At 42.0% G+C, this 25,492-nt stretch overlaps 1 protein-coding gene across 1 annotated transcript in view; it reads left to right on the forward strand.

Annotated features, from left to right (window-relative positions):
* The first annotated feature begins 12,114 nt into the window (after positions 1-12,114).
* The window catches only part of POT1 (protection of telomeres 1), a 195,574-nt gene continuing 182,196 nt past the window's right edge, over positions 12,115-25,492 (forward strand). Inside the window, 4 exon segments of the mRNA XM_033959136.1 lie at positions 12,115-12,266; positions 12,518-12,661; positions 17,460-17,532; positions 21,151-21,248. Of these exon segments, the coding sequence (XP_033815027.1) occupies positions 12,530-12,661; positions 17,460-17,532; positions 21,151-21,248 (303 nt within the window). The 5' untranslated portion in view covers positions 12,115-12,266; positions 12,518-12,529.

A 25,492-nucleotide genomic window follows, 5' to 3' on the forward strand; every position in this document is an offset into this window, starting at 1 on the left:
TTTTCAGTTATACATGATGTACGACTAAGTCTAAGCAGGCCCACGTCCCGCCCTCGACACTCCTCCTGAAACGCCCCCTTTAGCTATTGTTGTTCAGTGGCACTATGAAGGCCTAGGTCGTTTAGAAATACGTCCAAAACCCATTTTTATTATCGGCACTTGGACGTATTTTGACAATGTTCGTCCAAGTGCCTAAAAGTTCAGAAGAATTATTCAACATAGTGCTGTGTTTCGGCACAACTACTTGCATCAGGAGTTAATCTGACTGGTTCTAAACACAAGTCTGTTGCTGGGGGTTACATTAGGGTTTCCATGGAGTGAAGAGGATGGAATTCTGATTGAAGGGGGTTGAGGAAAGCTCGAGCCAAAAGGAAGTCATGACAATGACGATAGTAACACAGTAACATAGTAACATAGTAGATGACGGCAGATAAAGACCCGAATGGTCCATCCAGTCTGCCCAACCTGATTCAATTTAAATTTTTTCTTTTTTTCTTCTTAGCTATTTCTGGGCGAGAATCCAAAGCTTTACCTGGTACTGTGCTTGGGTTCCAACTGCCGAAATCTCTGTTAAGACTTACTCCAGCCCATCTACACCCTCCCAGCCATTGAAGCCCTCCCTTGCCCATCCTCCACCAAACGGCCATACAGAGACACAGACCATGCAAGTCTGCCCAGTAACTGGCCTAGTTCAATCTTTAATATTATTTTCTGATTCTAAATCTTCTGTGTTCATCCCACGCTTCTTTGAACTCAGTCACAGTTTTACTCTCCACCACCTCTCTCGGGAGCGCATTCCAGGCATCCACCACCCTCTCCGTAAAGTAGAATTTCCTAACATTGCCCCTGAATCTACCACCCCTCAACCTCAAATTATGTCCTCTGGTTTTACCATTTTCCTTTCCCTGGAAAAGATTTTGTTCTACGTTAATACCCTTCAAGTATTTGAACGTCTGAATCATATCTCCCCTGTCTCTCCTTTCCTCTAGGGTATACATATTCAGGGCTTCCAGTCTCTCCTCATACGTCTTCTGGCGCAAGCCTCCTATCATTTTCATCGCCCTCCTCTGGACCACCTCAAGTCTTCTTACGTCTTTCGCCAGATACGGTCTCCAAAACTGAACACAATACTCCAAGTGGGGCCTCACCAATGACCTGTACAGGGGCATCAACACCTTCTTCCTTCTACTGACTACGCCTCTCTTTATACAGCCCAGAATCCTTCTGGCAGCAGCCACTGCTTTGTCACACTGTTTTTTCGCCTTTAGATCTTCGGACACTATCACCCCAAGGTCCCTCTCCCCGTCCGTGCATATCAGCTTCTCTCCTCCCAGCATATACGGTTCCTTCCTATTATTAATCCCCAAATGCATTACTCTGCATTTCTTTGCATTGAATTTTAGTTGCCAGGCATTAGACCATTCCTCTAACTTTTGCAGATCCTTTTTCATATTTTCCACTCCCTCTTCGGTGTCTACTCTGTTACAAATCTTGGTATCATCTGCAAAAAGGCACACTTTTCCTTCTAACCCTTCAGCAATGTCACTTACATACATATTGAACAGGATTGGCCCCAGCACCGAACCCTGAGGGACTCCACTAGTCACCTTTCCTTCCTTCGAGCGACTTCCATTAACCACCACCCTCTGGCGTCTGTCCGACAGCCAGTTTCTGACCCAGTTCACCACTTTGGGTCCTAACTTCAGCCCTTCAAGTTTGTTCAACAGCCTCCTATGAGGAACTGTATCAAAGGCTTTGCTGAAATCCAAGTAAATTACATCTAGCATATGTCCTCGATCCAGCTCTCTGGTCACCCAATCAAAAAATTCAATCAGGTTCGTTTGGCACGATTTACCTTTTGTAAAGCCATGTTGCAGGAACGATGGACAGCTTGTTCTGATAATTTGGCTAAGAAGGGGAGAAGGGAGTTAGTTATCTACCTCACTCCTCTCTCTGTGTGCCCAATTTTCCTCTTTCTTCCTTTCCCCATGTGAACCATCTCTTTCCCTATCACTCACACACTCATGCCCAACAATGATCTCTTTCTATTCCCTCCTTCCTATGTCCCAAGTTAGTGCCCCCTTCCTCCCTTTCTCCTGTGTTCCGAGTTCGTGCCTCCCTGCTTTCCAGCCTTTATCTGAAACTCATGCCCCTCCCATATCCCAATGTGCTTCTTCCCCCACCCCCTCCTTTTTCCCAGATCATGTCCCCTCTCTCCATTACTTGCTCGAGCCGCACTTGCTTCCTTCAGGGCTGTCTAGCTGGGCTGCTCCTTCTGCCTTCAACAGCAGTTGTTCCAGGGACATGCAGGAAGCAGTTCACATGCTGCACGTGGCTGACCCACAAGCCTTCCCTCTGATGTCAAAGAGAAGGTTTCCAGGTCAGCTAAGTGCAGGGTGAAAGAGCTGCTAACACGTCCTTCCAAGTGTCGCTGAAGACAATAAGGAGATAACTGGGATCCCCTGCTGCCCCCAAGGCTTTCCTCCGATGTCAGCTCTGACATCGCAGGGAAGCCTTTAGGGTTGGCTTTGGTGGAGGGGGGCGGGCAGGAAGGAGGGATCCCTGGTGGCGACTTCGGTGGAGGGGGCCGGTGGGCAAGCGGTGGCGGCCAGTGCTGTGTACCCCCAACAAGCAGCTCTCATTCCCCTAAGTGTACGGGTACCGTGTATTGAGAACACTGATTTATAGTGACACCTTTACAAATAAGTAAAAGCAAAATATCCTAGGGTTTATTGTTCCTGATCGGGGTAAACAGTGAGAAATAACTTTCACATCTCCGCGAGGAGCGGCTTTATAAAATACTAGCTTAGCATGGTTTATCCTGGCACCTAGCTTTGGGTGCCATTTATTGAATGTAGCCCATTAGGCTTTAATACATTTATTATAAAAGATCCTCAGAACCAGCCCAATACTGTGCAGATGCTCATATAAAAATTTACACCTGTTCTTAATATATAAATGTACTTGCATATTTTATAATCACATATGTGCATCACAACTCTGCCCCTGCTACTGCTATGCTCCCAGGAATGCCTACACATGCACACACATTTTAAGTATGCACCATTTTGTCGGTATGAATCTCTGTGCGTATATGGACACACAATTTTATAAAAGCTTCTTTCCACGGGTAAAACAGGCCTTACCCATGGAAATGGAAATGTCCCCCATTATGAACAAAGGATGAGTCTTCACCTGCCACCATATTCTCTTTATCTAAATGTAAAAAATAAATACAAAATCTTTAAAAACAGAAAATATAATTTTTAAAAAGACCTATTTAAAAACTTTTACACAATTTTTTTCTTTTTTTCTTTCAGGTAGAAATGTATATTACATTTATGAAATACGGAACAAGCAGATATTAAAATCTTACTGCTACACTTCTCCCTCCGTATTCGCAGTTTCAGCACCGCAGTATTGATTATTCACGGTTTTTAGCTTGCTGTCTCCTCCCCCCCCCCCCCCAAATTACATCAGCTTGCATAGAGAAATCGCTGATTCCAGGCATTTAAACTTTACAGAGAAAATTGCTGATTCCCATCACTTTCTTCACCGTGTTTTGCCTCTCCTTCAGGAACAGGCCAAGTCTCCCACCATGTTATTCGCGGCTTCACCATATTCACAATGGTTTTTAATAGAAAACAGCGAATAACATATGAAAAAGTTATTTGCGGTTTTTCTGTATTCACAGGTCTGTTAATCCCCTATCACAGCAAATATGGAGGGAGAAGTGTAATGTAAATATTTTTCTTCCTGTTTGAAAACTGTCTGGGACTGTAATTAGAAAAACCTGATTTTAAGAAAGAACATTAGTTACTTTCCTGCTTTAATATTTTAGAACCTGAATGCAATCAAATAGCTAATTTATAATTCACAACAGTTCGTTCTCAGAGGTACCATGCTTAGTTATTGTTAGCGTTATGGTAATTAAATGTATTAGCCTAATATGTGCATACTATATTACCACAAACTGGGAAAAGCCTGTCCTATGCAATTTATTTGCCTCAGGTTTAAAATGTATTATTAATTTTAAACTAGCTGGAACAAACATTTGCAGACAAATTAATAGCTTTATTGCAGCAATATGTCTGTAACTACAGGGATATCTAGCTATTCTTTCACTAAAAGCTTTAAGGATCGGTATAGGGGGCATGGAAGGTGGCCTTCCCTATCCAGTTCTCGTTCTCTCTTCCAACTCCGATTCCTCATGCCTGCTCTTATCCTCTATCCATATTGTCCTCTCAAATATGTATCTTTCCCAATGTTCCCAAGCTATGTGATTGTGCAGCTGAACACCTTTTAGCAGGAGGCTGCACAACCGTGCAGCCGGAAGAGTCGGGACCAGCACCTCTCCAGTACCACTAATCCATCTTGTGCCACTGCTTTCCAAAAGCAGCAGCAATAGTGGCAAACTGAAACAAACCGGCTGTGGAACCTTCCCAATCATACCCACAGCTGCCGGCCTCCCCTGTCAGATGTCACTTCTTCTTCTGAGGTAAAGCCGGCAGACACAGATATAGAAACATAGAAACATGATGGTAGATAAAGGCCAAATGGCCCATCCAGTCTGCCCCTCCCTAAGAGATCCCACGTGACTATCCCAGGCTTTCTTGAATTCAGACACAGTTTCTGTCTCCACCATCTCTTTTGGGAGACTGTTCCACGCATCTAGCACCCTTTCTGTAAAAAAGTATTTCCTTAGATCACTCCTAAGCCTTTCACCTCTCAACGTCATCCTATGCCCTCTCATTCCAGAGCTTCCTTTCAAATGAGACTCAACACGTGTATTTACATCACGTAGGTATTTAAACCTCTCTATCATAACTCCCCTCTCCCATCTTTCCTCCAAAGTATACAGATTGAGGTATTTAAGTCTGTCCCCATAAACCTTATGACAAAGATCATGCACCATTTTAGTAGCCTTCTTCTGGATCAACTCCACCCTTTTTATATCTTTTTAAAAGTGTGGCCTCCAGAATTGTACACAATATTCTAAATAAGGTCTCAACAGAGCCTTATACAGGGGCATCAATACCTCCTTTTTCCTACTGGCCATACCTTTCCCTATGTACCCTAGCATCTTTTTAACTTTTGCCGTCAACTTTTCAACCTGTTTGGCCACATTAAGATCATCACTTACAATCACACACAAGTCCTGCTCTTCTGTCGTGCACTTAAGTTCTTCATCCCACAAAAATGTATCGTTCCCTCGGGTTTTTGCAGCCCAAATGCATGACCTTGCATTTCTTAGCTGCCAAATTTCAGATCATTCTTCAAGCCTTCATGTTATTCGCACCATCCTGGTGACTACTCTATTTCAGATTTTGGTATCATCTGCAAAGAGGCAAATCTTATCTGACAGCCCTTCAGCAATATCGTTTATAAAAGAAAGAGATGGAAAACTGCCGGTAGACTGTAAAAAAAGAAGAAACATGAAGACTAGATAGTAAGAATGAGTTAAATCTGAACATACATGGGTTGGTCCTTGTGCCTAAGGCCCCGCCTAGAGGATGGGCCTCAGGCAACTGGGCCAATTCTGGTTGGTCCAGTTGCCTAAGTCCCTCCTAAGGGTGGGCCTTAGGCACCTGGGCCAATCAGGCCCTAGGCCCCTCCCTGGTGCATCCCACAATGCACCATGAAGGGGCAGGCCCACTATTCCAAGGATGGTGGGCCTGCTAGCTGGTTGGACCAGGAACACATCCAGCCGGCCAACTTACAGGTTAGTGGGGCGTAGTGGGGGAGCGGGGAAGTGGGGGGATGGCATTCGGGGGGGTATCTTTGGCAGGAGGACTTGGGAGCCCTCCTGACAGTATTCGGGGAGTGGGGGATTCGGGGGGGTCTTCAGCAGGAGGGCTTGGGAATCCCAACTGCCATTATTCGCGGGGGTGGGGTGGATGATTGTCTTCCAGCAGGATGGCTTGGGATCTCTTCTGCCGGTTCGTGGTTCTGAGGGTAGGGGGTGCCGGCAGGAGGGCTTGGGATCCCTCCTGCCGGCGATCGTGGTTTGTCGGGGGGGGTGTGTGTGCCGTCAGGAGAGATTGGGCATCTCTCCTGCCGCGATCGTTAAGGGTGTGGTGGGCAGGTTGCCGGGGTTGCTGAGCTAATCACGGCAGCTGTGATCAGCTCAGCTGCCCCTATTCGGAACTTATACCTGTTTTGACCTGGTCCAAGTCAAAATGTAAAACCAGCTTTGGTTATTGGTACTTGGACGATCTGTCTTTTTGATCATTCAAGTACCTATTTAGGCCACTTTTTGAACTTTTTTTTTTTTAATTATGAGCCCCCCAAAGCATTCTGTCACATGATTACTCTATCTTAATCGAAACAGAATTTGAGCAATCGGAGTGCTGATGCAGGTATACCCAGAAGCACCAAATTGCAGTAGTCTAGACATGATAATACCACATCTCTCCTGCTGCAAGTTGCGGCAGTTCAGGGGTGGGGCGATCACCATCGCGGCAAATGAGATGAGGCATCTCTCCTGCTGCAATCGTTGCAGTGGGCAGGTTGCCAGGGCCACTGAGCTGATCACGTGTAATTGATCCTTTCTCCTATGTGTAATCTAATTCCAAGTAGGAGCTAGATAACCATTAATATAAAAGAAAATGGAAAAAAATAAAGAGCAATAGACAGAACAAACAAAATAACTTCTCCCACCCCCCTTTTACTAAACCGTGATAGCGGTTTTTAGCACAGGGAGCCACGCTGAATGCCCCGCGCTTCTCCCAATGCTCATAGGAACTCTATGAGCATTGGTCATGTTATTTCGTGTGTTCTGTCTATTGTGACACTTGTTCCTCAGATGCTACCACTGAACCACCAGATCATATGGCAGGCTCGGTGGAGGCCTACAGGACATCAGGAGAGAGGGGTGACAGGGTACAGGGCAGGGAGGGGACAGTGTGCAGAGACTGGCAGGGAGGGAGGGGGTCCGGGTGCAGATCCTAACAAGGCAGGGCACATGAATATTACCCCCTCCCCCCACACACACACGGCTTATAATTGAATCAACCTTTTTTCCTCCTTTTTTCGGGGGTACCTCGACTTATATTCGGATCATCTTATATTCAAGTATATACGGTACTTGGTTAATCTCTGCTCATGGGCATCCTTTTAACCTGAAAATCCCTTTGCTAACTGTAAAACACCATCCATTATAGAAACCAGGAATTGTTAAATTCTAGAGATAATATTCCACAAAGAATCAAGAGTAAACATAAGTTTAGTTAGGGTTAATCAGAGCCTCCTTCTATCTCCAGACTCCAATGAGACTGCCATTTCTTTACCCAACTCCCCCAAAGTCTAGGTCGAGGACAAGCACATACTTAGCGGAAATGAGAGCTTGTCTGGGGATGCACCACAGAAGAGGGAAGACAGGTCCTACACCGTGGATATGGACTTGCGACCCCCTAAGAAGAACCCCCGAAGAAGGCAGGGATCATCGTTGGAGATTCCATCATACGCAATGTGGACATCCACATTGCAGGGGGGAGAGAAGATAGACTGGTCACCTACATGCCTGGTGCAAGAATGAAGGATGTGGCCAGCAGGATCACCAGGATCATAAACAGCGCAGGAGGAGAGGACACAGCTGTAATTATCTACGTGGGAACCAACGATGTGAGCGGTCGGAAGTACAAAAGGGAAGAAATGAAGGGCCAACTCCGCTCACTCGGAAGAAAACTGAAGGTCAGGGAGGTGAAAGTGGCCTTCTCCGAAATCCTCCCGGTACTGAGAGCGGATGGAAAGAGACAAGATGAGTTGCGAGAAATCAATGCCTGGATGAGACAATGGTGCGACGAGGAGGGATTCGACTTCGTGCGAAACTGGACGGCATTCTGGGGAAGAAGCAGATACTATAGAAAGTACGGCCTACACCTCACCAAGCAAGGAGCAAGAGTCTTGGCTGAAAACATGAAGAAGACCATTGAGAAGGCTTTAAACTAAGAAACAGGGAAGAGCCGACAGTCGACAACCAGTCGATGGCCCGGGCATCAGGAAATCCCAAAGAAGAAACTACAAGTAAACTACAGATAAAGGGGAAGAGCATGTTGAAACTGAGACAGTGAAAGAGCACAAATAGATACAATAAGGGTTATGAAGACTAAAAAGTCCAAGAAGGTAGCACAAAGGGAGCTAAATTGTATGCACACAAATGCGCAAAGAGAGCTCAAATGCATGTTCACGAATGCCAGAAGCTTGAGAAACAAAATGGTAGAACTGGAAGCACTAGCAAGATGGGAAGAACTAGATATCATTGGAATCACAGAAACATGATGGAACGAGGAAAATGAATGGGACACAGTACTGCAAGGATACAAACTATACAGAAGAGACAGAATAGGGCAAAAATGAGGAGGTATTGCCCTATATGGAGTAGAGTCCATCAGAGAAGGAAAGACGGAAGAAAAAGAAAAACTGGAGTCCCTCTGGATAAGGATTCCTAGACAAAACGGAGCAGACACAAAAATTGGCCTTTACTATCGACCACCAGGACAGACGGAAGAAACAGACACAGAAATGATAGAGGAAATCAAACACGGATGTAGAACAGGTAACGTAATGATCATGGGTGACATCAACTTTCCGGGGATAAACTGGAGCCTAGGAACCTCCAACTGCAGCAGGGAAACAAAGTTCCTGGAAATGACAGGGGACTGCTTCCTGGAACAAATGGTGGGAGAACCGACAAGAGTAACCGCAACCCTGGACTTAGTCCTAAATGGTATAACTGGAAGGACAACTGATGTAGAAGTCACGGTCCCGCTGGGGACAAGCGATCATAGCATGATCAATTTTAAAATTGGCATCGGGAAGGGGAAACGAACCAAGACCCAAACCACAACCTTTAACTTCAGAAAAGGGAAATATGACAGCATGAGAGCCCTGGTTAAAAAACGGCTCAAGAAAAGGACAGCCGAAATCAAAACGGTCGATCAAGCTTGGTCCCTACTAGAAAATACCATCACCGAGGCATAGAATCTCTTCATTCCGCAGATATCCAAAGGAAGGAAAAATAAGAACAAAGGAGAACCAGCCTGGCTAACTAAAGAGGTGAAGGATGCGGTAAGGGAAAAGAGGAACTCATTTAAAAAGTGGAAACGTGAACAAACAACGGATGCCTGGAATAGTCACAAGGTCGACCAGAAGAAGTGTCACAAGGCGGTAAGAGACACCAAAAAGGTCTATGAGGAAAAGATAGCAAAAGAAGCCAAAAACTTTAAGCCCTTTTTTAGATACATAAAAGAGAAAAAACCAGCAAAGGAGGCAGTGGGCCCTCTCGACGACCAAGGAGGAAAAGGGTGCATCAAGGAAGACAAACAGATTGCAGATAGGCTAAACTCATTCTTTGCGTCTGTCTCTACCAAGGAGGACACTGCATCAATGCCCGAAACAGGGAGAGTGTTCAAGGGAGAAATTGGGGAAAGCCTCACCACAGTTACTGTGGATTTGGACATGATATACTGTCAGATCGACAAACTAAAAAGTGATAAATCCCCTGGACCAGATGGAATACACCCAAGAGTGCTAAAGGAACTTAAGGTAGAAATCGGAGAGCTATTACAATCCCTAGCTAATTTGTCAATTAGAACTGGGCAAATACCAGACGACTGGAAGATAGCAAATGTCATCCCAATCTTCAAAAAAGGATCGAGAGGAGAACCAGGTAACTATAGACCAGTGAGTCTTACGTCGGTTCCTGGGAAGATGATAGAAGCACTAATCAAGGACTACATAGTGCAACACCTGGAAAATCACGACCTGATGAGAGCCAGTCAACACGGCTTCAGGAAGGGGAAGTCATGTTTGACGAATTTACTTCAGTTTTTTGAGATGTGAACAAACAAATCGATAGCGGAGACCCGGTGGATATAATATACTTGGACTTCCAGAAAGCGTTCGACAAGGTTCCACACGCAAGGCTTCTGAAGAAACTACAAAGCCATGGAATAGAAGGGGATATACTAAGATGGATAGGCAAATGGCTGGAGAACAGATTGCAGAGAGTGGGCATAAATGGGAAGTTCTCAGACTGGGAGAAGGTGACAAGCGGTGTGCCCCAGGGCTCGGTTCTTGGGCCCATCTTATTCAATATCTTCATAGATGACCTTGAAGGGGAAACATCAAGTAATATAATCAAGTTTGCAGATGACACAAAACTATGTCAGGCAGTTGGGTCACAAAAGGACAGCGAAGAACTCCAGAGAGATTTGAACCAGCTAGAGAAATGGGCGGAAAAGTGGCAGATGAAGTTTAATATAGAAAAATGCAAAGTGATGCACCAGGGCAGGAAAAACAAAGAACGTGAATATAAAATGTTAGGTGTTACACTGGGCAAGAGCGAACAGGAAAGGGACCTGGGGGTACTGATAGACAGGACCCTGAAGCCGTCAGCTCAATGCGCAGCGGCGGCAAAGAAAGCAAACAGGCATGATAAAGAAGGGAATCATGAGTAGATCGGCGGACGTCATAATGCCGCTTTACAGAGCAATGGTCAGACCACACTTGGAGTACTGTATCCAACACTGGTCTCCCTACCTAAAGAAAGATATAACCCTGCTAGAGAGGGTGCAGAGGCGAGCCACAAAGCTAGTAAAAGGCATGGAGAATTTGAGCTACAAAGAACGCCTCAGAAAACTGGGATTGTTCACCCTCGAGAAGAGAAGACTGCGAGGGGATATGATAGAGACCTTTAAAATACTGAAAGGATTCAACAAAATAGAGCAAGAAACATCGTTATTCACATTGTCAAATGTGACTCGGACAAGAGGTCATGGACTGAAACTGAGGGGCAGCAAGTCCAGGACAAATGTCAGGAAGTTCTGTTTCACACAGCAAGTGGTGGACGCTTGGAATGCTCTCCCGGAGGAGGTTGTGATGGAGACCACCATTCTAGGATTCAAGGGCAAGTTGGATGCACACCTTCTTACAAATAACATTGAGGGATACAAGTAAACAAGGTCTTCATCAAGGAACACCTACATAGCCTCCGCGTGTGCGGGTCGCCGGACTAGATGGACCTATGATCTGATCCGGTGAAGGCATTTCTTATGTTCTTAAAGCATTTTATACTAAATTCCAGGTTCTGATACTCTCTTCTGGCATGTCAAAACTCTGCAGCATTTGTATCACAGTCAAATAATTTTCCATATCAACATTGCAAGAGCACATGGCCTTAAACCTCTGTATCTTACTGTAAGTGCTAAGTATCCCACGGTTATTAGAGCTCAGGGACACATGATCAGACCTCATCAGGGTGGCTGCTGGCAGCTGTCATACTTATCCTGCTCCAGTTTTGTTTGTTTTTTGGGTGGGTGTTATCATGGGAACTTGCAAAATCTCATTTATTATCCTCGATTTGTGTTCATTCAATCTTTTTTGTTTGTTTGTTTCCAATATATTTATTAAGCCAAGTAGAAAAAATAACAACAGGAACATTCAGCCATACAGAGAACCAGGGGTGCTCCAGTATTGTCTGTATCGGGATGCCAAATCAGTGTAGACTGAACCAGTGAAGGACCATTTGCACATAAAGAAAATGACTCATAGATAATGCTTATACTGGCCCCTAATCTGCCTTTAAAACTCCGCCTCAAGGTCTATGCATGCATTTTATGCATAACATTATTTGGAGCGAATAAAAAAAAAAAATATGACGCACGGGAAGGAACAAAAGCTTTAGTAGTTTGATTTTAAATTCTTCATGTTTTCAGGCTGTTAGAAAATCGTTAAAACCTATCTATTTGATAAAAATGTGTAATTTAGATAAAATCCTCTAAAGTTGTACCTTTCAAAATTTTATACAGAATGTTTTGAATTTTGTGATGTAAATTCGCTGTTGTACAGTTCTTACTCTTATTGTAAACCGCACTGAACCGTGAGGTATTGCGGTATATAAATAAATTTATTATTATTATTAAATGCATCAGAATTGTTGTCCTTCTTATGATTCCCGGTGGATTCCTTAACACTTGGCGCTTTGGTGATTAACCAGGGTTAAGTAGTAGCAGCACTGTCTAGCAAGTCCCTTCTTCAATGCTCAGACCGAAGAGGTTATCCCCTGACACATGACGACCTCCACGTGCAGCAACCTAGCCTCACGTGAAAGTGGACACATTTATGCGCCAGTAGTTCTACTCCCTCTTCTCTGACACAACTTCCTGTTCCGGCAAGGTGGAACGCATCGAGGAAGAGAGGTTGTGTTAGAGAGGAATGGTTACTGAAGAAGGAATTACTGCGGGATTGGTGGTGGGCGATCTCAGGTATCAGTTTGACGTTAGTTAGTGGGTGGAGGGAGTTTTCAGGGAGAGGTGCTGGATCGCGAACCGAGACCGGAGAGAGAGATCGTAGACCACGGGGGAGGGGAGACCGGTGTTCTGGTCTGCGAATGCGTGTAGCGGCTGCCTGTGAATAGGGGCGCTCGCGCCTGAAGGTAGCCAAATATGTGTGACTTGGTATCGCTCGGAGTTGGCTTGTGATTTGGTTTTTATTATTGTCTTGTTTAAAATTTCAGTGAGAAGTCTATATGCAGATAATGCCTCTCCATCTTTTGAAAGAAGAGAGTGGGGCTCTTAAGACTCATTTGCAAGGCCATCAGCAGAAGATTTCTTTAACAGACTTGCAGCCCGGGATTGATCAGGGAAACATATACTTCATGGTAAATGATTTGCAATTAAGAGAATATACTCTTAAAGTGTGTATGTTGCAAATAACCTTTGTTGTTTAAAATTTGTGTGAAAAATGTAAAGCATATTTGGGGTGGGTATTAGTAGTGCACCAAATGAATGAGAAGGAATTGCTGGGTCATGCCCTGAAAACCAAACTGAGCATGTGAATGGCTACTTCCTGTCGCCAGTCTCTGGCCATGCTTCCTATGACGAAATCTGCAAAGCACCAGGCATGTGAAAAAGTTGATGTGAGTTATGAATGGCACTGACAACAAGAAGAGCAGAAACATACTAGACCTGCCAGCTGAATAATACTGTTGTCATCTGGGATTGGACTGGAAAGATGATGTGTATTGGGGTACAAATGTAAACATTGGCCCCCCAAGAGCTGCACACCCATGGAGAGATATTTTTAAAAGGTTTTCCAAGTCAGGATAGGGCCATCATGTCACAACATCCCAAATGGATGTTTATCTCGTGTGTATTTTTGAAAAGGAAATATATCAAGATTTCCTCTTCGAAAATAGGTAAGATGGACATTAGTATGCTGGAGAGGTCCAGCATGAATGGCCATTTTACAAACTGGAATGAGGAAAACAAGGGCTATAGACTTCTGTATGTCAGCATTTGTAGAAAATGGCCACACAGATGTCCATACAGAGCAGAAGGGCAGCCTAGTGGTTAATGCAGTGAATTTAAATCAAGGGACCTAGGTTCAAATCCCACTTTAACTTTTTTGGGGGAAGGGGAAAAATTGTAAGCTCCAGGAATGAATATTATTTGACTCTGTAAAAGTGCTCAGTACCCTCATCTCCTGAATAGGAGCCACATGAAGATTAAATAAGGACCATCACTGCACTTCGATAGTCCCTTTTTGTACCCCTCTCATAACACAATAGTAATCTCTCCAACTAAAAAATTTAGAGTGGGTTTGTTGTTTTTTTTTTACTAAGGCGCGGTAGCCAATTTAGCGTGTGCTAATGCATCCATAGAATATAATGGGTGCGTTAGCATTTAGCACACCTTAGTAAAAGGACCCCTTAGAGTTCAAACAAACATCACAGGGACACTTATCTGTTTAGTTGAAAACCCAAGCAGGTAAAAAAAAAAAAAACACACACTCTGTTATTCAAGCGCGACTCTGCCACCAAATGCTCAATCTATGAAATGTGTGCTTCCAATATGTCTTCTCCTTCTCTACCCAGACCTGAGTTTCGCCATATTAGGCTTCATCTAGAGGAGTAGCAACTGTAATAAAATCAATAAAAAAAATTTTTAAATGACTACGGTGTCTAAAACTTGGTGTCTTTCACACAGATTCAATTACACATATGACATTCTCTCTCACTTGTTATGACAACACTATTTATCATAATTCAGACTGTAATTAAATAAAATATATGAACTGCATAGGGAAGTATGATATATTCACTGTGTGTCATGGACCTGACACAGTCTGTGTTTCGATGTGGAAGCCTGCCTCAGTGGTACAATCAACATCCAACAGATGGCGCTCTCATGAATATATGATAGACAATGTTATATTGTTATTTTAATAAATATTGTCTCATTTGACCTACCTGGCTTGATGTGTACATTTCCTAACCCCACTTGATCGTTCTACACCCTTAGAATGCCAGAGATTAGGGGGGAGGGGAGGGGAGAGGAGAGACAGCACCTTTCAGAGGGAAGTGAGAGGGAGGGAAATAAAAAGAACAAAGTACAAATTTTAAGCTTCCACCTCAAGCCCATGGGCAATTTTGGCCGAAGCCAAAACCACAGCTATAACCTTTTGGCCAAAATTAGGCAGAAAAAGGATTTAGGTCCACTTTTGGTGTCATAACCGAAATTCAGTCAGCCTCTTAATTGAGCCAGTTCTGCAGTTTAGAGATACAAACAGTCTTGACAGTGCTCTTCATTGCAGGGCCTGTGGTGATCCCCATCACGCCTAAGTGTTGTCCCCACTGAATTTCCACAGTACACAATCTCCTACTACCTCTTCCTCAGACTTGCAGATGGCATAAATTTGTGCTACTCTGTTTAATATCTGTTCCACACAGGCTCTTGGTGAGTTCAAGCCAAATGCTGCCCAAAATCCCACTGTATTCTCATAAGACTGAGAGCACCATGCAGTTTAAACTTAGCAAGATTAGCTGTTCGAAAGATGGCACCACCAACAAGCCTCCAGAGAAAGTTTATGGGGAGAGAGAGCCATCTAGGGATTCATGGGGAGATAGAATAGTGGAGGTTGACAGGGTATCTACCACTTTTTTCCAGTGATAGTCATGGTTCTCACATTTACTGCCACCCCCCCCCCCCCTTTATGAAGCCACATTAGTGTTTTTTTATCACCAGCCGCAGATTCTTGCACAGAAATAGCTAAGAAGAAAAAATTTAAATTGAATCAGGTTGGGCAGACTGGATGGACCATTCGGGTCTTTATCTGCCGTCATCTACTATTTTACTTACAATTTGATACAGAGGAGACAAGAAGAGTTGCTATAAGTTGAAAAAAATATCATTAAACATTATTAGGCAGTGATTGCAGATGTATTTGTAAAGCAGATCAATGGAGGGGGGAGTTAATTTTCTTGACAAACTGACCCTCACTTGAAAAATAGCAAAGATCTCTGCTCTACTTCATCGAAGACACTGCTAATGTAATCTAGCCAAAAATTTACTAGTGTAGTCGGACATCATCCATCTTTAGTTCATTTTGTATCATCCTCACAAAAGGAAGCATAACATCGAATGCTAAGCACAAATACATTACTAAAATACCATCTACAATTAACCTTTGTTTGTCTCATGGCAACTGCGCTTATTTTATTCTGGATGGTCTGTGTGCAGTTGGCTTGTTGAAGCAGCTGCTTAACAGTTGTTGAAGGGAGAAAATGAAAGACTTGGGATATATTGTCCTTGTCTTATGTCATTGTGACATCAGTTATGGAAAGAACATTGCCTGAGCCTTTTATTTCATTGTCGCTGTACAGTGCATGTGCTTTGTGACCAGTGCACCAAGGTCATTTTAAGTAAGTCTGTCCTCCAGACACAAAACCAGGGTGCATTTTATTATTACGATGGTACAGAAATTCTATTCATACCCAGATTATAGAATCCAAACAGTTATAGGCAATAATAGTCTACTAAAATGGCTGGATTCAGTGCACTGGTCAGGCACAGAAAAGCTTTTTGTAAACCTTTGTGTGTCTAGCAATGCTATAGGAATAAGTAGTAGTAAATCACCATATACCTCATCCAAATTTGAGCATAAATTAGACGATAATTGTCACCTATGTTCCCTCTAAGCGGAGCACTTGAACAATTGCTCATACATTTTACATGGTTATTCCCAAAATTAATGACCCAACCCAACTTTCAAATAAAATGAAACTAGAAATAATTACCCCCCCCCCATGGAAAAAGTACCATTGGGTTGCACAGCTTTCCTATGTGTGTTTTGTTTTATAAACTGGTAAAATGAATGTGATGAGGACCAGAGTGTTGTTTACTTCTATGGAGTTTTGTGACTTTTTTTTGAAAAAGTGACTCCAGTTCAGTAATTGCGGAAACTACATAGGTATGCATGTGGGAAATATTGGACTCTGGTTTGAGTGTCAGAATTCTGTATAAATAAGAACCAGGGTTTAATTTTTTTTTTTCTTGTAATTGAGTTCTACTTTTAAAGCTCTTTTTTTCAGCTGGTTTGAATCTCATTAGGTAATGAACTCTTACCACATTCCTATTTGTTTTAAACAAAATGCTTGTTTCTTGGCCACAAATCTTCAGTAGAACTTAAAGTAGTATATGAACAACTTGGCTTTTTTTTTTTTAGTTCTTCTTCCCTCACAATAAAGTAACTTTTAAGTTGTCTGCTTTTTTCTTTTCAGTGGAGAATGGGTCTTTTGCTCCAGGTCCTGAGCCGACTAAGACCTGGTAACCTTCTCTTGAGAGAAACAAATACACAAAAGGATTGGTTTTCTTACCCAGTAGCAGGCATGATGTTCTTTAACTGTAATTCTACCATTTTTCATCAGTTTTCTCACTTCAAATAAAACAACTCAGCCTTATACTTGATATGAGATTAGCTCATACCTTTGTCAGTAGAAGCTCAAATTGAATTATATTCAGGTATATTGATAATTCTTACTCCAGAGGGCACCTGATAGAGGATTGAGTGACTTACTCAAGGTCACAAGGAGTGCCAGTGGGAACAACCCTTATTTTCAGCCCCTTTCACTAAATATTAGGTCACTGTTCCATGCCAACTTTAAAAGCCAGTATAAAATCTATAATTCCCTTGCATGTTTGCGCAATACAATTAACTCATTCTGCATAGGCCTGATGACAGGACACAGATCACATCACAGTCCAGTCCAGTAAATGCTATCCTTTGCTACTTGTTGATCTAAGTAGGGTCTCAAATGAAACTTAGTCAAGCTGTCTACTTGTATCATACTCCTTTAAGCTGGGTCACTTGCATCTCTGCTATAACAACTGACTCTGTGTTTAACCAGTTGCTCCCTTTTTTTCATCAACATTGTGGCTTGAAGATAAAAATTATTCTACAGTATTAATTTTTGATAAACCAAATATTGTCTTGCCCGAAAAGGGAAGAATTTAAACTATATCTGTGCAACTAGATAATGTTTTGGTTATACCTAATAAAGCTACATATTAAAGATAGAATGGCTTAAGTGGTTGTTCATTTGAATTTTACTATCCCTAATAGTATTTTTATTACTGATCTTGAGCTGACTCTTTTGTCTGTTTCTTTTGGCCTTTCAGGGACTGGTTTTGATAAAATATCCTTTGACAAAGCTTGGAAATGGGTTGGAGTTATTCAAAGCTGTACTGGAAGGTATTCAAATTAAATATTAAATTGTATTCAATTTATGCCGTACTGTGGAGTCCTTTGCATTCCAGAACATATTTGCTGTTTGCATCTCTAGCACATATTGCATGTTAGGGTAGTCAGTAAGACTATGGTAAAAATTCAGCCTTATCAGAACATTCCTCCATAAGTCTGAATATGTTCTACCTCATGTAAATAAGATGTGATTAAAATTTGAAATAGTTTGGGACAAATTTAGAAGTTGCTCATGGTCCTACAATATCCCCATAATGTGGCTGGCTAGACTATTCATAACAGTAAGGTAATGTGGTCAGAAACTGTTACTTAATATTGGTTGGATACTAAATAGCTATTCTTTGAAGCTGTTGTTTTTAACAACACTATTATTGTTATTTGAATAACAACTTAGTACAACCGTGTTTCCCCGAAAATAAGCTCTAGTCACCGGCAGCAGTACTTCCCCCTGCCACCCCCCCTGTTGACCCTTATCTCACCTGGGCATTCCGTGTGCCGCGTTGCTGATGACATAATCAGTGATGCAGCAAAGGAACACCTGGGCAAGAGAAGGCTGCAAAGCAGCCTGTCTAGATTGCTGTTTGTTACAAGGTATTTCGGTCTCGCGGTTGGTGGGGGAGAAATGGAAGGGTCGGGGGGGGGGGTGCGCGGCGGGGGGATGGGAGGGAGGGATAGAAGCTGCAAGGGTTCTTCTGCACAAGGGATAGGAGGGAGGGATAGAAAGATACTACACAAGGGGATGGGTGAAAGGGGAGGAAAGATGCTGCACATGTGGGGGAAAGGAAATAGGAAGAGTTGGGGTAGATAAGAGGAAGGGAGAGATGATCATTGTACATGAAAAAATAAGACCTAGTGCCTTTTTTGGGCCCCAAATTAATATAAGACAGTGTCTTATTTTCGGGAAAACACGGTAATACTGCTGCAAAGTAGAAAGCTAGTTTAGTGAAAAATGGCAGTTGAAAAACGAGTTGATGTCACTTTTTAGGATAAAAATTAAGACGTAAGAATGTCAAAAACTAGAAGCAGTGCTGAAGTATGTCTGCTAGGGAAGGGCAACAATGAACTGTCCAGTTCACATCGTCCAACCAATTGGCATGTTCTTTGATTGATGATGTACTTACACACTGATTAAAAGGCTACTTTGAAAGAGGCAGCTCATATGGCCATGTTCAAGGTCTTGGAAATTTAGCAGCATACAAGAATACCACATCAGCGAATAGATTCAGAGATTTGTATATTGAAGGTTTATGATAAATATGAGAAGCTAAAAGAGAGTTGGCACAGATGCAATAAATGTTATCTAGTGAATCAGGAAGCCTTCAAAGAGCATCTTGTCCATCTTTTTGATGTTGCTACCAGTGAAAGAAATTTCAACTTTCTGTAAAACAGCCTTGAATGCATCACATCCAAGGGAAGACTACAAGGAGTTTCTTGAGCTCTGTTTAATTTTTATTGGCGGCATATTGGATACAGATAAAGCGAAGTCAAAGGGTCTTGCACCATGCATTGTGAATGGTAAAGGCCATCTACAGAAGTAAGATAGTTCTGTTTCAGCAGTAATTCTCTCTTAAATGCCAAAGAAAGGCAGGGCACAAAAGAACTGGTTCTCCTAATTAACCTCATCTACATCCACTACTGGTATGAAAAAGCCTGTAAAAGCAGCACTCGATGACTTGCTTCTACTTTCAGAACTCCAGAAATATCTGAACAAAGCTGCTATCAACTTGTCAGAAATTTTGGCTTTTCTGGCCTTTTTTGATGACAGACTAAGCAGTGAAGTAAAGTCCAAGATGGTGGCAAACCTTCAGCTTCCACAATCCACAAGTTTGGTAAAATGTGTCGACTGCCCTGCCAAGTCACTCAGTCTCATCAGCCTGGCATCATGTATAACAAAGAGAACCTATATCTTCTTTGAACTCTTGACACAAATGGACACAAAGGTTCAACAAATTTTGGTTAAAGATCCCTCAAACTGGAGAGATGATCAAAACTATCAGTATTTGAAGCAGTTAGAATCATCATTGACAGTAGTCAGCGACTTCTCTGAAAGAGCACTTGTCTCAATGTTTTATATCTCGTCCTCCCAAAAGAGCTCAGAACAGGTTACAAATTTACATACATAATAAACCGTGTTTATATGGTAAAAGATAGCATAGCAAAACATTGACAAAAATAGGAAAACATAGTTAGCAACGCATGTTAAAACATAATGGGGCTCATAATCGGAAAAAAAAAAAAAAAAAAACATCTAAAAACCCGCCCAAGTCGACACTTGGATGATCTAAAAAAACAGGTCGTCCAAGTGCCGATAATCGAAACAACTTTTTAGATGTATCCACGGACTTTTAGGCCTCAGAATTCTGCTTTGCGCCCAGAGCTAAAAGGGGTGTTTTTGGAGGAGTGCTTAGAGTGGGATGTGGGCTGACCTAGACTTAGTTGTCATGCAGTGATAATTGAAGGTTTGACAAGACTGCTTAGACGGAACTTATACGTTGTGAGCTAAATGATGGAAATGCACTTATAACTGCCCAAAAGGCTTATAGGGACAGACGGGTGAGGGGAGATATGATAGAGACGTTTAAATACCTATGTGATGTAAATGCACGTGAGTCAAGTCTCTTTCATTTGAAAGGAAGTTCTGGAATGAGAGGGCATAGGATGAAGCTAAGAGGTGATAGGCTCAGGAGTAATCTAAGAAAATACTTTTTTACAGAAAGAGTGGTAGAAGGATGGTGGATGGATGGTACAGTCTCCCGGTAGAGGTGGTGGAGACAGAGACTGTGTGATTTCAAGAAAGCATGGGATTGTCACGTGGGATATCTTAGAGGAAGAGGTAATGGTTAGTGCAGATGGGCAGACTGGATATGCCATTTGGCCTTTATCTGCCATCATGTTTCTATGCTGTATTAACATTGCTTCAAAATAGTGCCATTTTGAAGTTGTTACTTCAAGAGAGTAAGAGAGACTCTGTCTTGTTCATGTTCCCCACTATACACCACTGTCTCCCAGTAAGATCTTAAGGTGGAATTGGAGGCTGGGTTGAGGGGGGGGGATCATTGTCTGGTGAAGAGAATCAGAAGGTTTGACTTTTTTTGGGGGGGAAGGGAATCAGAAGTAAGTATAGATTTGGGGGAGGGGAATGAAAATGGTCTTTGTACCGACCCTTTCAGCAGGCACTTATTTGTGTTTCACTAATGTACATATTTTCTCATATTCATTTCTCGTATAGGGAACACAATTCAGTATGTTTGGCCCATCCTTACCACTCCTTCTTCATATCCTAACTATGCCTCCTTGTTTAAGATGTGATGAGCTTCCTCACATGTAAATAGCCCCCTTTTTCCATATGTTTGCTGATCTCTTTGTGTAATTTGCTGTTGAAGTTCTAAGTTGGGGGGGGGGATGCAGTGAGAGAAAAATAGTCATGTAGAAGCTTATGGCAACAGATCTTAACCATGTTTTTGACTGAATTGAGGTAGGAGCAAGCTAAAACTCTCAGGTTAAAAATAAATTTAGAGATTCTGATCTTAGCTCTCCAGCACAAGATAGGACATTAATTTCAAATTGAATTTGGTTTTTGAGATAACACTGATTGTTTGTTATTTGTAGAATCAATAGAAGTGAAGTCAAGTTCAAGCATCACAACCATCAATACCTTTTTCTTTGGAAAACTGGCAGAAGAATGTGCTAAATTTGTTCACCAAGGGGTAAAAAAAATTCTTCTATTTTTCTCTTGCATAGATTTCTTTAAAGCATCTAGAAGATGTATTATGCTGTTTTATTAAATAGGCATCTGTCAGTGAAGTTCATTTGTTGAACACTTGTACAATTGTTAAAAAATAACTGCTAGGAAGAATCTTGTTTTTGACACTGCATGGTTACTTGTGGAGCATTATTTTGACCAACTGTATGTTAAAAATTTAAATATTTTATAAGTCGTTATTTATTGTGCCTATAAAATAAGAGTACTGCCATTTTTTTTTTACCCCACAGGTCATAAGGAGATACAGTATATTGGTGAATAAATATTGTACCCAAAAGAGAGAACAATTACTTTCAACACCTGAAATTAATATGCTTTATAGATCAGCTATAAACATTACTTTGGGAGCTTATATTTTATCTATTGCATTTTTTGTCTTCCATTTGACAAAATGAAATGGGTCTGCTTTATTGTTTCCTTATGTTAAGTCGGCGGAGATTGGCCCATTGAATATTTCAGATCATACTCCGATTTGGGTAGATATTTCTTTGAATTCTGATTATATTCGGACTTCGTTTTGGAGATTCCCTGCTTATCTTGCTAAAAATAAGGACTTTCAAACCTTTTTGCAGACTCAGTGGGAAGTTTATTCTTCCACTAATGCTGCTCATTTGGAAAATCCGATTTTGTTTTGGGAGGCAGGAAAGGCAGTAATTCGAGGACATATTATCTCCTTCTTGAGTGCTCGTAATAAGCGAATTAATCTGGGAATTATTAATTTAGAACGAGCTTTGCGTGTGGCTAAACGATCTTTTCAATTGCATCCTTCACGGGAGACTCGTGAAAGTTATTTATCCACTCAGGAGGCGCTTAATTCGTTACTTCATTCTCGTTCCCAACTACGGCTGGCTTTTTATAAGCACCGCTTTCAACGATTTGGCAATAAGCCAGGACGTCTCATGGCACGCTTAGTTAAAGCTGAGACTACAAGGAAACCGATTTTATCTCTCCGGACCTCGAATGGGGGAGTGGCGACAAAATAGCTGATATTTCTAAAGAGCTTTTTGATTTTTTTGGTCGGTTGTATGCCGCTCCTGTGGATGCTTCCCCGGACTTATTGATGGATTATCTTCAGTCTTCTGGTCTTCCTCGTTTGTCGGATGATATTGTGTTTTCTCTTAATAACTCTTTTCGTGCAGCTGAATTAGAATCTGCTATTAAAGCTCTTCATTCTGATAGAGCCCCAGGCCCAGATGGGTTTTCAGGGGACTTTTATCGTCTTCTCTCCCCTCGTTTATGTGGTCCTTTGTTGGCTTATTTTAATGCAGCTGTTGCTCAGGGCTCCTTTCCGTGTTATGCTAATGAGGTTCTTATTTCCTTGTTGTTGAAACCTGGTAAGGAGATTGATTCCCCGGAATCCTATCGTCCTATATCCTTGATTAATGTAGATCTTAAACTTTTTGCTCGTATGCTCGCTAATCGTCTTGCTCCTCATCTCTCTGAGCTTATTCATGAAGATCAAGTTGGGTTTGTTCGGGGGCGTCAATCTGTCCATAATGTTCGTAAGGTTATCTTTGCACTTGCCCATTGTCATTCATATCGGATTCCAGCTTTGTTTGTTAGTCTTGACGCTTCTAAGGCGTTTGATAATGTATATTGGTCCTTCTTGTTTCATACTCTTGAATATATTGGGTTGGAAGGGTTTTATCTTGATGCTATTCGTTCTCTTTATTCTAATCCACGGGCTTCGCTTCTTGTCAATGGGACTTGTACGGATTCTTTTCCTATTCTTCGTGGCACCAGGCAGGGTTGCCCTCTCTCCCCTTTACTGTTTCTTCTTTTTTTAGAACCTTTGCTGTGTACTCTTTGTGGTTTTGAGAATGTACGGGGTCTTAATATTGATGGAATTGAGTTGAAAACATTGGCATTTGCGGATGATATGTTTTTGGTTCTTACTAAGCCTGAAGAATCTTTACCGATAGCATTAGATCTTATTTCCGAATTTGGTTTTTATTCTGGTCTGTCTCTTAATTTGGATAAGTCTTTGGTCATGCCAATTCCCTCTGAGTTGCGTTCCAAGTGGAGGGGTGAATTTCCTCTTCGTTGGGCAGACTGTACCTTGAAATACTTGGGGGTTTTTATTCCACAGGATTTATCTCATTTGTATCGCTTGAATGTGGAACCGCTGTTTCAGGCTCTTCAGAACAAATTACATCTTTGGGGAAGTCTTCCCTTTTCTCTTTTAGGTCGGGTACATCTTTACAACATGCTTATTGTTCCCTGTTGGTTATATATTTTTCAGGTCCTTCCTCTTTATTTGTCTTTTAGGGATGAGAGAAGACTGATATGTTTGGTTCAGAGGTTTCTTTGGTCCGGGAAGCGTCCTCATTTACCTTATACGAGGGCCGCAACTCCGTGTTCACGGGGTGGATTAGGTTTATTGAATCTTCGTTATTTGACTGTGGGTTGTGGCATGTGACATATTAATGATTTTTTTAGGGGTACTTCAATGTTCACTAACACTGCTTTAGAACTTTTTTGTTTTCGCTCTACACACTTTAGTGCTTATTTTCATTCTCTTCCTTCTCTTGTGCCTGAGTCTCTCACTATGAAAGTGCTTCACCGTCCCTTGCGGAAGGTTTGGCACTGGGTCTGTAAATTTCATTCTATTTCTGCTTCTGTGACTCCCTTTTTGCCTATTCGTTTTAATAGCTCCTTCTTGCCGGGGATAGATGGTCCGAGTTTTGCTCGGTGGGAGACAAGGAGGATTCAGATGCCAGAGTTCCAGAAGAATTTGCTACAGTGGAAAATATAGGTCAATGCATCATATTGCAGATGACATGACATATAAAAACCTTCTTTTCACAGAGGATTGCTTAGCACGGTGCTTGAAAATCCGTCTGAAAAGAAAATATGGCGAATTTAATCTTGAACCCAAGTATTCAAAGCTAAGAGAAATAAAGATGCTTATTAACAGTGTTTTGTAAGTGATTAAAATGAATAGTTCTATGCTGTCTGTTTAAGGTATTAATGAGTGTATGGGCAAGTAACCTTCTTTTCTGAGGTATTGCTGAATATGCATATTTTTGTAAAACAATGTAACTGACATTAAAAAAAACCCTGTGATTGCTGTTGCAACTGAAAAATGACTTGAAAGTTTTCAATAACACCACTCCTTATAGGGGGGTGGGGGGTATGGATAGGAACTTGTATACTGCCTTTTTGTGTGTGTTTTTTACAACCACAGTCAAAACGTTTTATGTACAGGTACTTAAAGCATTTTCTGTATCTGTCCTGGTGGGCTCACAATCTATCATTGTTAAGAGGTATCATTGTTAATGATATGTTGAAACCCTGCTGTGTGTAGCAACAACTAAGACATGTTAAGGCTTATTCAGAGAGGTGTGACTGCATCTCAAATACTGTGTGCAATTCTGGTTACCACATCTCAAAAAATATACAGTATACCCCTGCAAATTCGCAATTCGCAGACTCAGTCATTCGCAGTATTTTCTGACCGCCTCTTCTGGTCAGTAAATACCGCGAATGACTGACCAATGGAAAAGCTCTCTTACCAGTTCTGCACAGCCAGCCTTCACTTTCCCAACCCCTTGCTTCAGCATTCGCCTGAGGACTCGTAAGGGGCTGGCGATCACAAGCTCAGGGAGTCTGACTGCAGTGAGCGCCGGGACAGGAGGAGGGAGAGTGTCGATATTCACGGTTTTTCAACATTCATGCTCACTCCGCGAACCTAACCCCCGCGAATTTCAGGGGAGAACTTTATAGTGGAATTAGAAAAGGTAAAGAGAAGGGTGATGGAAATTATAAAGATGATGGAATAACTTACCTATGAGAAAAGTCTAAAGAAGCTGGGGCTCTAGCTTGGAGAAGAGATGGCTTAGGGGAGATATGATAGAGATCTATAAAATACTGAATGAAAAGGAATGGGTAGAAGTTTATTTTTTCCCAAAAATATGTGGACTGGGGGGGGGGAGCACATAATGATGCTACTAAGAGTAAATTTGTCCAATCTGAGGAAATATTTCTTCACTCAATGTATATTTAAACTCTGGAATTTATTGCCAGAGAATGTGATAAAAGCAGTTAGCTTAGCAGGGTTTTCCTAAAGGAAATGTCCATAAGCCATTATTAAAACGGACTTGGAAAAATCCATTGTAGGATAAGCAGCATAAAATCTGTTTTACCAGGTACTTGTGACCTGGATTGGCCACTGTTGGAAACAGGATC

The sequence above is a fragment of the Geotrypetes seraphini genome, chromosome 9 (assembly GCF_902459505.1).
Source record: "Geotrypetes seraphini chromosome 9, aGeoSer1.1, whole genome shotgun sequence".
In the NCBI taxonomy this organism is placed as follows: domain Eukaryota; kingdom Metazoa; phylum Chordata; class Amphibia; order Gymnophiona; family Dermophiidae; genus Geotrypetes; species Geotrypetes seraphini.